This window comes from Schistocerca serialis, chromosome 8 (genome assembly GCF_023864345.2).
Source record: "Schistocerca serialis cubense isolate TAMUIC-IGC-003099 chromosome 8, iqSchSeri2.2, whole genome shotgun sequence".
NCBI lineage: Eukaryota > Metazoa > Arthropoda > Insecta > Orthoptera > Acrididae > Schistocerca > Schistocerca serialis.
Window position 1 is genome coordinate 35,214,591 of NC_064645.1, and position 14,067 is coordinate 35,228,657.

At 40.8% G+C, this 14,067-nt stretch overlaps 1 protein-coding gene and 1 non-coding gene across 2 annotated transcripts in view; both read right to left on the bottom strand.

Moving 5' to 3' along the window:
* Positions 1–551: 551 nt before the first annotated feature.
* Positions 552–626, bottom strand: Trnas-uga (transfer RNA serine (anticodon UGA)). Its single transcript has one exon. It is a non-coding gene; the product is annotated as a tRNA-Ser (tRNA).
* A 7,084-nt stretch (positions 627–7,710) lies between these two features.
* LOC126416112 (cadherin-99C) overlaps positions 7,711–14,067 on the bottom strand; it is a 627,926-nt gene continuing 621,569 nt past the window's right edge. The window contains exon 29 of the mRNA XM_050083623.1: positions 7,711–11,553. Coding sequence (XP_049939580.1) covers positions 11,415–11,553 — 139 coding nt within the window. The 3' untranslated portion in view covers positions 7,711–11,414. The remainder of the gene's footprint in view (positions 11,554–14,067) is intronic.

Below are 14,067 nucleotides of genomic sequence, written 5' to 3' on the forward strand. Positions count from 1 at the left end.
CCAGCATCTCTACGATCGTCTCCATGGGAGAATAGCAGCCTGCATTGCTGCGAAAGGTGGATATACACTGTACTAGTGCCGACATTGTGCATGCTCTGTTGCCTGTGTCTATGTGCCTGTGGTTCTGTCAGTGTGATCATGTGATGTATCTGACCCCAGGAATGTGTCAATAAAGTTTCCCCTTCCTGGGACAATGAATTCACGGTGTTCTTATTTCAATTTCCAGGAGTGTATATAAATTTGCTAAGGGGGTCTAAGGTACCCATTCAATCACTTATTTATTAATTGTGTGGCAGTTGAAGATAGCAAAATGAAGGCCGAAGTTTTGAATTTCGCATTTAAGAAACCATTCGCGCAGGAGAATCATACAAACATACCGCCATTTGTCCATTGGACACACTCCTGTATAGACAACATATTAATAAGCATTCCTGACGTAGAGAAAAAACTGAAAGATTTGAAAGCAGATAAGTCACTAGGACTGGATAGAATCCCAATTTGGTTTTACAAAGAGTACTCAAAGGTGAAACTTCCTGGCAGATTAAAACTGTGTGCCCGACCGAGACTCGAACTCGGGACCTTTGCCTTTCACGGGCAAGTGCTCTACCAACTGAGCTACCGAAGCACGACTCACACCCGGTACTCACAGCTTTACTTCTGCGAGTCTCGGTCGGGCACACAGTTTTAATCTACCAGGAAGTTTCATATCAGCGCACACTCCACTGCAGAGTGAAAATCTCATTCTGGAAACATCCCCCAGGCTGTGGCTAAGCCATGTCCCTGCAATATCCTTTCTTTCAGGAGTGCTAGTTCTGCAAGGTTCGCAGGAGAGCTTCTGTAAAGTTTGGAAGGTAGGAGACGAGGTACTGGCAGAAGTAAAGCTGTGAGTACTGGGCATGAGTCGTGCTTCGGTAGCTCAGTTGGTAGAGCACTTGCCCACGAGAGGCAAAGGACCCGAGTTCGAGTCTCGGTCGGGCACACAGTTTTAATCTGCCGGGAAGTTTCATATCAGTGCACACTCCGCTGCAGAGTGAAAATCTCGTTCTGTAGTACTCAAAGGTATTGACACCTTACCTAGCTTGGATTAATTGCAACTCTTTCACTCAGCACGAAGTCCAAAGTGAATGGTAAAAAGCACAGGTGACTTCTGTATGTAAGAAGCCTAAAAGAGCGGATCTGTAAAATTACAGACTAATATCCCTAACTTTAGTTTCCTGGAGAATGCTTGAACATATTCTTAGTTTGAATATAAGAAGGTTATGCCCACAAATCATCACAGTTTTAGAAAGCATCACACTTGCAAAATGCAGCCTACCTTTTTCTCACGTGATGTACTGTGAATTATGAATGAAAGGCAACAGGCAAATTTCATATTTCTACATTTCCAGAAAGCATTTGACATGGTGCCCCATTGCAGGTGATTAATGAAAGTATGAGCATATGGAATAAGTTCACAGACATTTTATATGTAATAGAATCCGGTATGTTCTCCTTCACAGTGGACAGTTTATCAGAGACAAGGATAATGTCACGAGCATTCCAGGGAACTGTGATAGGACTACTGTTGTTCTCTATATACATAAATTATTTGGCAGACATGGTGGGCAGCAATCTACAGTTGTTTGCTGATGATACTGTGGCGTACTGTAAGTTTTTAAACTTGAGACTGTAGCAAGATACAAGATAACTTATATAAAATTTCTATCTTGTGTGATTAACGGCAACTAGTTCTAAATGTGGGACAATATAAGTTAATGTGGATGAGTAGGAAAAACAACCTGTAATATTCGGATACAGCATTTAGTAGTGTACTGCTTGACACAGTCGTGTCATTTAAATATCTGGGCATAATTTTGCAAAGCAATAGGAACTGGAACAAGCATTTGAGGACTGTGGTAGGGAAAGCAAATGATTGACTTCAGTTTATTGGGAGAATTTTATGAAAGTGTGGTCCAATGGATGTTGGTGATACCTATTCTTGTATATGCTCAAAGTTTTTGGGATCTGTATCTGGTCAGATCAAAGGAGGACATTGAAGCAAATCAGAGGCAGGCTGCTAGATTTGTTAACAGTAGTTTCAAATATCACACTAGTGTTACAGAGATGCTTCAGGAACTCAAATCAGAATACCTGGAGGAAAGGTGATTTTCTTTTCAAGGAACACTATTGGGGAACTTTAGAGAACCATCATTTGAAACGGACTGGTGAATGATTCCACTGCCACCAACACACATTGTGCGTAAGGACAATGAAGGTAAGATACAAAAGATTAGGGCCCATATGGAGGCATATAGATAGTCACTTTTCCCCTCCATCTATTTTCAAATGGAACAGAGTACCTATTTCCCTAGTTGCACATGGTATCAAGGTGGAGCCCTCAAAATTCTCTCCTCTTCCTCCCAGTGGAAAGGGTGGGGCACTGATAGGTACTAAAACCCAATCAAACAAGAGGGGCTCATATAGCCAGTCCTCCTGATTCAGGAATTAAAGGATTTAGAGGGAATCTGTGACTCTTTAAAATCAGTCAAGCGCTTGTGTAATACGACACTGTTAAGAGAGAACTTCCCCCACCAAGCAACTAACCTCCAAAAACCTAGATGCATAAGGGAATATGCAATACAAACTGAACTGCACACCAAACTGAACCACAGCTAAGGTGTTGCGATTTGCAGGGATTTGGTTGACATTACCAGAGAAGAACTAAAAGGTGAGTGAACACAAGAAGGCATTGTTGAAGTGCAAAACATAATGAAAAGTGTTGATGATGGGTGAAATCAGACTCATTTATACTGACTTTCAACAGCATAAAACTTCCAGAGCACATCAAGGCAGGTTCTCTTACCCTAATAATGCAGCCTTATTTTCCCAGTCAATGCACTGTTTTGGGTGTAAGAGAAAAGCCACTTGTGACAAATGTGGTTAGGCCACTCTATTGTTTATCTCCTCCAACATGTGTTAATTGCTCTGGGGAACACCCTTTCTGGAGTAGGAACTGTAGTGTCCTCCTTGAAGAAAGGATAATTAAAACAATGAAGCGCATGCTTTATGGTGAGGCCAAAAAGATCTATAGGGTCATACAGCCCCCCAAATTCCCTACCTCCTTTGATACTGTTGTTAAAGAGCCAGTCCAGAAGGCCTATGCTGCTTTGCAATTGGAGGTTGCAAATGCCACCCCTTGTACCTACATTTGTCAACGCTTTAGTGCTGTTGCAGTTACTTTGAAGCCTATACTTTCTCCAAGAACATCAGAAAATGACATGGTAGCCAATGTTGCAGAGCTCCCTGATCCTCCGAAGGTTCAGTCTGGTCCCCCATCCATTGCTGCAACTACCATTTCTGTGGTTGTAGCTCCACAGCCTCCACAGGCAAAAAGATCAATATCAAAGGCAGAGAATCAGCTGCTGATGGAGACCGGAAGTCAGCAATCTGATGACATCATCACCACTCTCTCTGACATCTTTGTGACTAGTCCTCAGATCTGATCGACCTTGATGTCGACTTAGGCCACTCGTCTCACCTCTAGATAGAGCCTCCACCCACTGTAGGCTCCCGTCCCCAGCGGAGAGACAGAGTGAATGTGCAGCCCCTTGATAATGGCTCCCATAATACAGTGGAACATTAATGGTTTCAAAAACATGTGGAGGAGCCGAAAGGCTTAGCACAGGATCACCCCTTATATTTGTGTTAGCAGGAAACACATTTTAAAGTGTCTGATGACCCTGTACTACATGGCTACATGCTCTATCACAAGTGCTGAGGAAAGGAACAAGGGATGAACCACTGTGTTTGTCAATAATGCACACCACTCTTCTGCTCTTCCCCTAGCTATTGACCTGCAAGCGGTTGGGGTTGAAGTTAATATGTGTGTCGGAGGACCACTGTTCGCTCACTATATTTACCTCTGCAATATGCAGTAAACTCTGAGCTTTAACAGATCTTATAGAACAACTCCCCTGACAATTTCTCATACTTGTAGACTTCAATGCACATCATGTATTGTGGGCTTGATATCGACTAGCCCTTGGGGTTGAGTTTTGGAGAGCCTCATGACGTCTCACAAACAGTACATCCTCAATACAGGCACTGCTACTCATTTCTGTGTTGCTACTGGGTCATTCTCAGCCATCGATCTCTCTTTCTGCTCTCCAGTCCTTGCGGACTTCAGTGGGAAGTCACTGATGACCTTCTTTCCAGTGACCACTTCCCACTCTGCATTCATCTACTGGATGGAGCTCTCCCTGAAAGGATGCAGCCATGATGGATAATTTCTGGAGCAAACTGGATGTTGTTCCACCAACTGAGTGTATTTGAATGCTGCAACAGTGCCCAAGAGTGGGTGTACCACGTCACACGGCTGATCTTCGATGCTGCTGACTTCACCTTGCCAAAGTACTCAGGTCATCTTAGGAGGCAACCTGTCCCTTGGTGGTTGGCTGAGTGCCGTTCAGTAATCTGGATCAGGTGTGCAGCTCTGCAGCCACCAAACGGCAGAAAATCTCACAGACTTCAGATCGGCAAGGGCCACGGCTTGAAGTATTAACACGGAGATCAAGAGGAGGTCGTGGCAAGTATTCCTGGACTTCATCAGCCATTCCACTTGATCTGCAATACTATGGGAAGCCATTAGAAGGATTTCCGGTAAAGGCAGCTGGTTACCTATAGCAGCACTGTTGAAACAGGGGTGTCTCCAAACAATGCCCAGAGACATTGCTCAGATGATGCCAGAGCAATGCAATGACTACTGCCAATGGTAGCCACTATCTAGGGTGGTGCTGCTACCATACGATTGTAGAGGGTGGAAAGTTGGTCTTCAGATCCAACAATTCTGAGTGCTACAACAGCCCATTCTCCATGTGGGAGTCAAATTTGGTGCTGTCTAACACTCATCAAATCTGGTACAGCATGCTGCAATATTTGCAGTGTCCAAGGAGATCCTCTTTATGGTGATTTAATTTGGTATGGTTGACATGCCAGTTCCTTGACTCACGGTGGGAGGCAACTTTGACCCTCCTCTTCAAACCAGAGAAGGACCTCGTGTGTCCCAATAGTTATTGGAGCATTGTCTTAACGAGCTGTGTCAGAATAACCCTCGAGTGCGCGGTTGACCATCATCTGGTTCAGATAGTAGAGTTTGGCCAATCTCAGTGTGGATTCAGGAGTTTCTTGCAGAACAATGGCGTTTCCCAAGGCAGTGAAACATTAAAACTCTCACTACATTCATCTGAAATAGGGTGGCAGAGCTGTCAGAAAATCTCCTGCTGTCTGCTGGATGGAAAATAAAACGGTATAATAAAACATGGCACACACTGCTCTGTATACCACTAGCACCACACATTGGTGGGTCCTCTCACTGGAGTAAGAAGCCACGTGTCTAATGCGCAGATGAGTAAGGAGAACCTCGTATCGTCTGCATGGCTGGAAGGAGGAACATTCTGGATGCATTATGGGCTTTACTAAATAGAGCTTATTGTCTGTGACTTCCAGCCACTCATCTTCCTCTGTACATCAACAGCAACATGATAGCATGCTGGGGGATGGCACACAGAACTAACTGAGGATCACAACATATGTCCTCAACTGCTTCATCTACCCTTTTGCTTCCCACAATACCCATGTTCTCTGCCACCCAGCAGAAAGACACATCCTTCCTCAGCCTTTATAAGTGGAGAAGGGTGTCCTGGATATCCTGGACTAGTTTCTTGGCTCGATACAAGCAGTGCAGAGACTGAAGGGCACTCGGGAGTCAAAACAGATGAGGGATTTAGCAGGCATGGCACATCTCATTACTCCAGCATCCTCAGGATCACAGATAATTCAAAATTGAATACAGGGAAATCTGGAGGCAACCAGATCATGAGGACACAAACTGAGAAGACAGCGGAGTAACCAATGGAGTCCCCCCGTTTAGATCTATCAGTGAATAAAGCTATATAGTTTTGGTGCTCATTTAGAATGGTGGAAAAATTGTATGAAAAACAGTAGAAGGAGTCCAATCTCTCCTGTACTGATGGTCCTGTAAGCACATGTGGCCAGCCTGATGCCTTCATTGCATATAGCATCAATTCTTTTCAGGTAAGAAGGCTTTGCTGACCCTACATTGTGTGCCCATAATCCAGTTGTGATCACACAAAGGCACTATAAAACTGTGACGGAAACATCCTATCTGCTCCATCGGACATGTGGCTAAGACACTTCAAGATACTAGGGGGTCTTTGTCTTCAGGTTGATGAGGTGTGGTACCCACGACAGAAAAAATTTTGTCCAGCAACATCACAGAGACTTTAAAAGGACGAATTGCATCCAATAGACACAGGTCGGGAGAATTAAAAATACAATGAGAATAATTAAAATGAACACACAAAATTCCCCGCAGAAAATGTAAAACCAGTCTTCGCAACCTACTCTTCCAAACTCTTCACTGTAAGTTCCAACACTATTAGAGGAAGAGCCCCACCAACTGCAAAATAATCAACAAATAAGGAGTTTTGGACAGGATTCTGTGCTTAATACTGTTTAGTGGTCATGACAGTCTCTAGCAGACAACAGGAGATTTTCTGACAGATCTGCCCCCTATTTTAAGTAATGTTCAAATGAAAGTGGTGAGAGTTTCAATGTTTCATGATTTGTCCAATTTGTTTCCTAAAATATTAGGTTGCTTTTCTTAATGTGTTAACAAGTTTTTTTTGTAAGTGGTCAGCCAGTCACATTTCCTTGTATCTACCTTTTATCTCCTCTGTCATTTTATTTCTGTTATAATCCCAGGTATAGCACCTTTCACCCTTTCTCCATTGTCTTAAGGTGTGTGAGATAGAGTGCTTATCTGGGTCAATACAAGTGAGGTGTGCGTGAGTGAGCAAGTGTCATTTTATAGGTTTCCTCATCACTGTGTGACAACAATTTTCGCCATTTTATCCATATTCATTTCTTTTAATTTGTTTAAGGGTACTGATAACCTCATCAATGAGCATCCATAAAATAAACAAAAAAAAAAAAAAAAAGAACAAAAAAGCAGCCCAGCAGTTCCACCAGGGTGTGACAGCTACACCAGACGAGGGGACAACACAGAACAGCCAGCAGCAGTCACAAGTTCAGATCTCTCCCACGGTACCAGCTTCTCGAACTAAGCCCTCCTACCAGGCTTTGTGAAACATGCAGTAGAACATCTGTGTTTGTTCCAGCAGCAAGTCGAGACTCCTGTCCAGAGGGCAGTGAGCTATAACCCAAGCACTGCAGCTGCCTGCCACTGACACAACACGCGTGCCTCCACACAGAAGGCCTCTACGATGCAGTCATTTATCACGGGGCTGACTTCCACAGTGACGTATCCGACTGCCTTTGTGTGCCCCTAATTCCAGGTGTTCGAGGCATGACTTATTCGATGGGGTCACTTGCCACACACTGAGCACCAGCACCAGCATCAGCCAAGCCGGGTACGTACGTGTTGCAGCATGCCGGCTGGATGCGGACGGTGTCTCACTGGTCACCGGTTGTTTCCGTGCAAAATTGGGCATTTATTATTAATTTTGACAGCAAATTGTTTCTTTGGCCTTCAACAGCATGCTATCCCATCTCGCCCTCTGCTGCCTTCCATTGTGACACCGTAGCAGACCCTCCATCGCACATTTGGCTATAATAGTAAGATCCCACCTGTTTAATTATTTATACGGTATTTAAATGTGCAGTGGTCTTATTCGAATAAAATACAGTTAGTAAGTATTGATAAATGATATTTTATTGTGCTCAACAGCATGCTTATCAAGCTATCCAGCCAAATAAAGTGTGGCTTTACAATTAACACTTAAGCATGAAGGCTGTTCTTTTTTCACAATTTTCTCAGTGATCGAGTGTAGTGGTGACCCTCCATTACAATAATTGTCTTAGTATTATTTCAGCATCGCCAGGTGTCTCGTAACAGGGCCAGAGTAACTCACAGACTGGAAGATACTTAGCAGAGAAGTGAGGAAGGACAACCCATATAGCTGCACATTACGTTATGTGAGGCTGTCTTCATTGTTGCAAAATATCCTCCTATTCTTCATGAGCAGCAACTTGACTTTTTCTATTCATGATTTTGCTTCTTTTCCATATCTTCTTTTATTCTATCCTCTACTTCACAAAAAAATTTATATTCTTGAACATCTCTTAAGTTTTTCTTCATTCATCATTTTCCTCCTCACATTGGTATTACTTTTATATTGATAATTATCAGTTTAAAACTATCTCATCACAATTTAATTAAAAATTTTTTTTCTTGCCATATGTGTTTTGCCTTTGTTATTTGCAAGGTATCTTCAATGGCTTGGGATATACAGGATGATTAAAAAAAACATTTACAGACTGGCACGCACATCAGTCATGCAACAAGGATCGATAATCACATAGGAACTAGGGGTCGCAAAACCACAAGGGGGCACTACGATCACAAGTGGGCATTGCTATCCAAAAACAGGCAGAGCACTTGGAGACCAACACCATTCACACCATGGAAGCTTTGGAAGTAACATGGCTAGCTACATGTACCACAAAATGGCTGAGATGCATTTGACTTAAGGTGTAACCAGCTACAACAGATGAGAAGGCATGCCATTGTATTGTGAGAAATATCCCAATAGAAAGGTGATGTGCCACATATTATTTGCCACCCTGCAACACCAACTGTATGAAACCAGCTTATTTCGTGTCGACAAGCTGGATGATGGTCAGCAATGAACAGCACGGACAATTTTGGTGGAAGAAAGCAATCTCAAAAGGGTGCAGCATATTCCGTGAACAAGTACATGAGCTGTATCCTGCACCACTGACATCCCCCACCCCTTTGTCTGTCACATTGTACATGACCAGAGAACACATCCATTTCATTTCTAATGCGTGCAGGCATTTCAACTGGGGTTCTACAATAAGTGCACAGGATTTCTGCAGTGGTCTCTGCAGGAATCCGTGGCAGACTGAAGCTTCACAGTGAGTATCCTCTTCATTAATAAGGCTGCATTCTCACTCGAGGATGTGATGAATGTACACAAACCTTCATACGGAGGCAGATGTGAACACACATGCTACACATATCTGTGTCTCCTAATGCAAATTTTTATCATCTGCAGTGGGTATTCATTTGCAGCAAGTGACTAAATAACCACACCATTTGGTAGCCCCAGATGGCCTTTGCAATCCCAGATTCCTATGTGATTATTGATCCTTGTTGTATGCCCAATGTGCTATGTCAGTTTGTAAGTGTTTTTTTTAATCACTCTCTATACACATTTGGGTTTCACTTTACATTTTCGATATACTGAGGTTATAAACATTTCTGGCACTTTATGCTTATCAGTGATGTAATGGTAATATAAATTTCTACTTACAATTTGTACAATTTTGTAGAAATTTATAAGGAGAAATTTATACTATCACTATGACACAGATAAGCTGAAACTATCAGAACTGTTTATTACCTCAGTAAACAATGCCCAAAACGTAAAGCAAAATAGATTAAACACAAATACATATATATTCCAGGTGGCCGAAGATGCCTTGCAAATAATAAAGGCGAACCATCAATGGCAAGAAAAATTGTTTTATTTGTTTGTGATTAGACAGTTTCACAGAAATTATTATCAACATGGAATTAAACACAATTGAGGATGATAAGACAAGAAATAGTTAATGGTGTATTACTTTTGTTTGTGATACATTGTTTTTTATTCCATAAGTATTTCCAGGAGACCACACTGTTGCCATCATTTCCTGAAAGTATTTTTCATTATTTGTTAAAACATCAGTTGCATTTGTGGACAGCATACATAACCATTCAGCAAGACAGAGACAATATGATCCAATATCTAGAACCTCCATGACTTTCTCTGTGTAGGTTCATTAGTACACCTTATCTTTAGAGCAGCAATAAAATTTAAGTCAAAAACTGAACAACATTTTATTAAAAATAATATTTAGTCAGTAAAAATATTAACAGGGTACCAGGAAAAAGGAATGTTTTCTGCACATCAGTTTAAAATCTGAAATGTATCACATGATGAAAAGATGATACAAGTGAGATTAAATATTTCATTTGCATTTAAGTACAAAAATTCTATTTCATATCACATCTATGCACAAATTATAATTTTGAAAAAAATAAACAATAAATAAATAAAATTTGTTACATTAACATCAACATGTAAGTTTTCTGTATATTTACATTGCTTACTCCTTATACAAATATTTTCTTGAAAAAATATATAATTATTTGCATGAAAATCTCATATGTCAAATGATTTCTTTCACAACGGCACACTTCACTTCAAAAGTCACATCTATCCTCTTATTACACAAACGTACATACTTCTCACAAAATATTTCAAGGTACACAGGTGGTGGTAACCACAGTGATCCCTTCACACATTTCTTTCTAACGGTTCACATACAGCTTTCATTTCCATAAATTAACAACCATGAAAACAATGGATAATGAGCAATGATTCAGATCTATAATACAAGTAACTTATTTTGCAAAGCTTGGAAGACTTATGAGCTGTTTCTCACCTATACATTTATAATTATATACACAACACTGCCAATGACAGCAAATAACATTTATATAGCAAACACTGTACATATATTTGTATAAGACTCAGTACAAAACAGTTGGCACACTCATCAGAAAAAATGCTGCAACTATGATTTTATAAAATTTCAGTGATACAAAGATGCTCAATTTTTACTATTTCAGCACTCTACAAAGTGAAAATGCAAATAAAATTTACACACTGGTGGTTTCTTTGTTGCATAAAATCTTTGATGTGCTTGCCAGATAAAAAGTGTATGCAATATTAAGTACATCTACCACTGCAGCACTGGCACCAAAAACTGGTAACTGCTTGCAAGATTTTTCCATTCAATATATTGAAGCATACAGTTGTATGAAGCATAAAAAGTTCAACACACTTCATAATATTTCACACATTAAAGTAATGTAACATTCTGCTAGAGTGTATTCATTAACTTTCACTGTATACCTTCTAGATAAAAAAATTTTCTCTCTGTACCAAGAATGTTTTGCTTTATGGGGGCATCTTGGTATTAAACTGTCTGATGTTGATTTGTTATCGTTGCTTATATTTTACAGCTGCAGCATTCACACAGTCCAATCTCTGAGTATTTGAGCATTGATCATTGTCAAACAGACCACAGCACACATCCAACATTAAAAATGTTACAGTCAGTCTTTTGCACAGATTTTGCGCAAAAATGTGCACGAGGTATCAACAGTAAACTGAAAATGAATATCATTTTCTCTTAAGATGCACTGTCATTCTTCCCTATGGCCTGAAAGGCAGTAGTTAATGAACAACAAAGAGAAATGGCAATATTTTTGAGCTATCAGCTGGGGACAAAACAGTATTCTTTTTCAGTAATTTTGCAAATCACAATTCTGTTGTTGTTTCTACTGGAGACCTATCCCCTAAATATGTAAAGCCTAGATGAGAATAATCTTTCTTCTCTCTGAATGTCACATTCTCATTTGTAGCACTGGCATTCATATGGCTGGAATTGTCATCAGACCTAGAAAGGTAAAAAAGGAATTTAGTGTTGAGATAGCACAGCTAGCACCACATATTACAAACTATTAAAGTTATCACAAGGAAACCCATTTTATTCTATATTAGAGCTCCTCTGTTATACTGTAAGTATATTGTTACCACAACCTTCTCCTATGAACCACAAACTATTGGAAAAACTAACATGGAACATTTCACAAACAATCCTTATGAAAAAACAAATTATCAGTACAAAATAAAATATAGTAATCTGATATTGTACTCTAATCTTTAAACTGCACAATAGTTTTGTCATTGCACACTGGCATAGAGACACAGAAATCCAACTCATAGTGTTGTTTTTCTAGGAACGACAGCCCCTAATGCAGGACTATTTCATAGACTGGAGGATCACGCATTTATGACATTGGGGTATAGTAAGTAAAGACAAAGACTGTGCAGTAGCAGCTATTGAATTAACAGGGCTTAATACGAACAAGAAATCTATCATTCTGGAGTGTTTCAATAAACACAGTAATTTTGTGTCAAATACAACACAACCTTGCAGAACTAGCACTCCTGGAAGAAAGGATACTGCGGAGACATGGCTTAGCCACAGCCTGGGGGATGTTTGGAAGGTAGTAGACAAGATACTGGCAGAAGTAAAGCTGTGAGGACCGGGTGTGAGTCGTGCTTCGGTAGTTCAGATGGTAGAGCACTTGCCCGCGAAAGGAAAAGGTCCCGAGTTCGAGTCTCAGTCGGGCACACAGTTTTAATCTGCCAGGAAGTTTCATATCAGCGCACACTCCGCTGCAGAGTGAAAATCTCATTCTGGAAACATCCCCCAGGCTGTGGCTAAGCCATGTCCCTGCAATATCCTTTCTTTCAGGAGTGCTAGTTCTGCAAGGTTCGCAGGAGAGCTTCTGTAAAGTTTGGAAGGTAGGAGACGAGATACTGGCAGAAATAAAGCTGTGAGGACCGGTCGTGAGTCGTGCTTCGGTAGCTCAGATGGTAGAGCACTTGCCTGCGAAAGGCAAAGGTCCCGAGTTCGAGTCTCGGTCGGTCACACAGTTTTAATCTGCCAGGAAGTTTCATATCAGCGCACACTCTGCTGCAGAGTGAAAATCTCACTCTGGTACTCTCTTAGTCTCAGTCATTACAAAGTCTGTTATAAAATTTGAATTGATCTTGGAAGGACATTGGGTGGGATTTTTACTTTGGTTCACAAGACAAATTTTTGTGAACAGATACCATTTGATACTTCACTGAAAGTGTTAGTCATACATATTCAAATGTTTATCTGCATGCAAAGGGGAATCTACATCTACATGGTCTACATCTACATCTACATGGTTACTCTGCAATTCAAACTTAAGTGCCTGGCACAGGGTTCATTGAACCATTTCCATACTACTTCTCTACCATTCCACTCTCGAATGGCATGTGGGAAAAAGGAACACCTAAATCTTTCAGTTTGAGCTCTTATTTCTCTTATTTTATTATGATGATCATTTCTCCCTAAGTAGGTGGGTGTCAAAAAAATATTTTCACATTCGGAAGAGAAAGTTGGTGATTGAAATTTTGTAAATAGATCTCGCCGCAAGGAAAACCGCCTTTGTTTCAGTGACTGCCTCCCCAACTCGCATATCATAACAGTGACACTCTCACCTCTATTGCACGATAACACAAAACGAGCTGCCCTTCTTTGCACTTTTTTGATGTCCTCTGTCAATCCCACCTGGTAAGGATCCCACACTGCACAGCTGTCACTGATTTGATTTTCAAAGTACGTACATTCCTCCTCATTTAAATTTCACAACCCTTCCTCAGGGTAACAATCTACTGGAAAAGGTTTTATTTTTTCATTTACTGTTTGTGTTTTAAATTCCAGGTCTCCCATTCATGTTAGCCCAGCACATGGCACCTCCCAAGCTATCAGTTTATCAGTTTGTAGCTCCATCTTCTCGTATCTATTTATTGGAAAGCACATGATGCTTTATGTGACAGTGACCACTTTTGAATTTTTCCTTCTCCATCTCAGAGTGGTCTCCATTATGGAATTTAAAAATTGCCATTTGGTGTAACTTCATCATTTCTTTAAATCCTGATATCATATCTCATAAGATAAGTGAAGTTATCCTCCATTGAAACACTACTGTGATATTACAAGTAGCAGAAGTAAGTAAGTAGCACCTCCGTCCCCACCACTAGAAATCTGTACTTTGGTGGAAACATGAAGTAGCCATGGTCATTAAAAATTACAGACAGGCATTCTAGCAATGTAAACAACATCCATCGAGGGATACACTTATCACCTTCGAAAGATTCTATGCCCAGGTCTGCTGTGTTGTTGGGAACGATTTGTAACTGTCACTATTCAGACCTATACACCCTTTTCTCAAGTATGGGATAAAATGCACCATATTTATGGGCATCAGTAATCCTTTAGTGTCCTGGCTGTCTACCAGGATGGTACCACTAAGTCTGACAAACCACCATTGCTGAACAACCAGCCATGTAATTTTCCCATGTCTTGGGA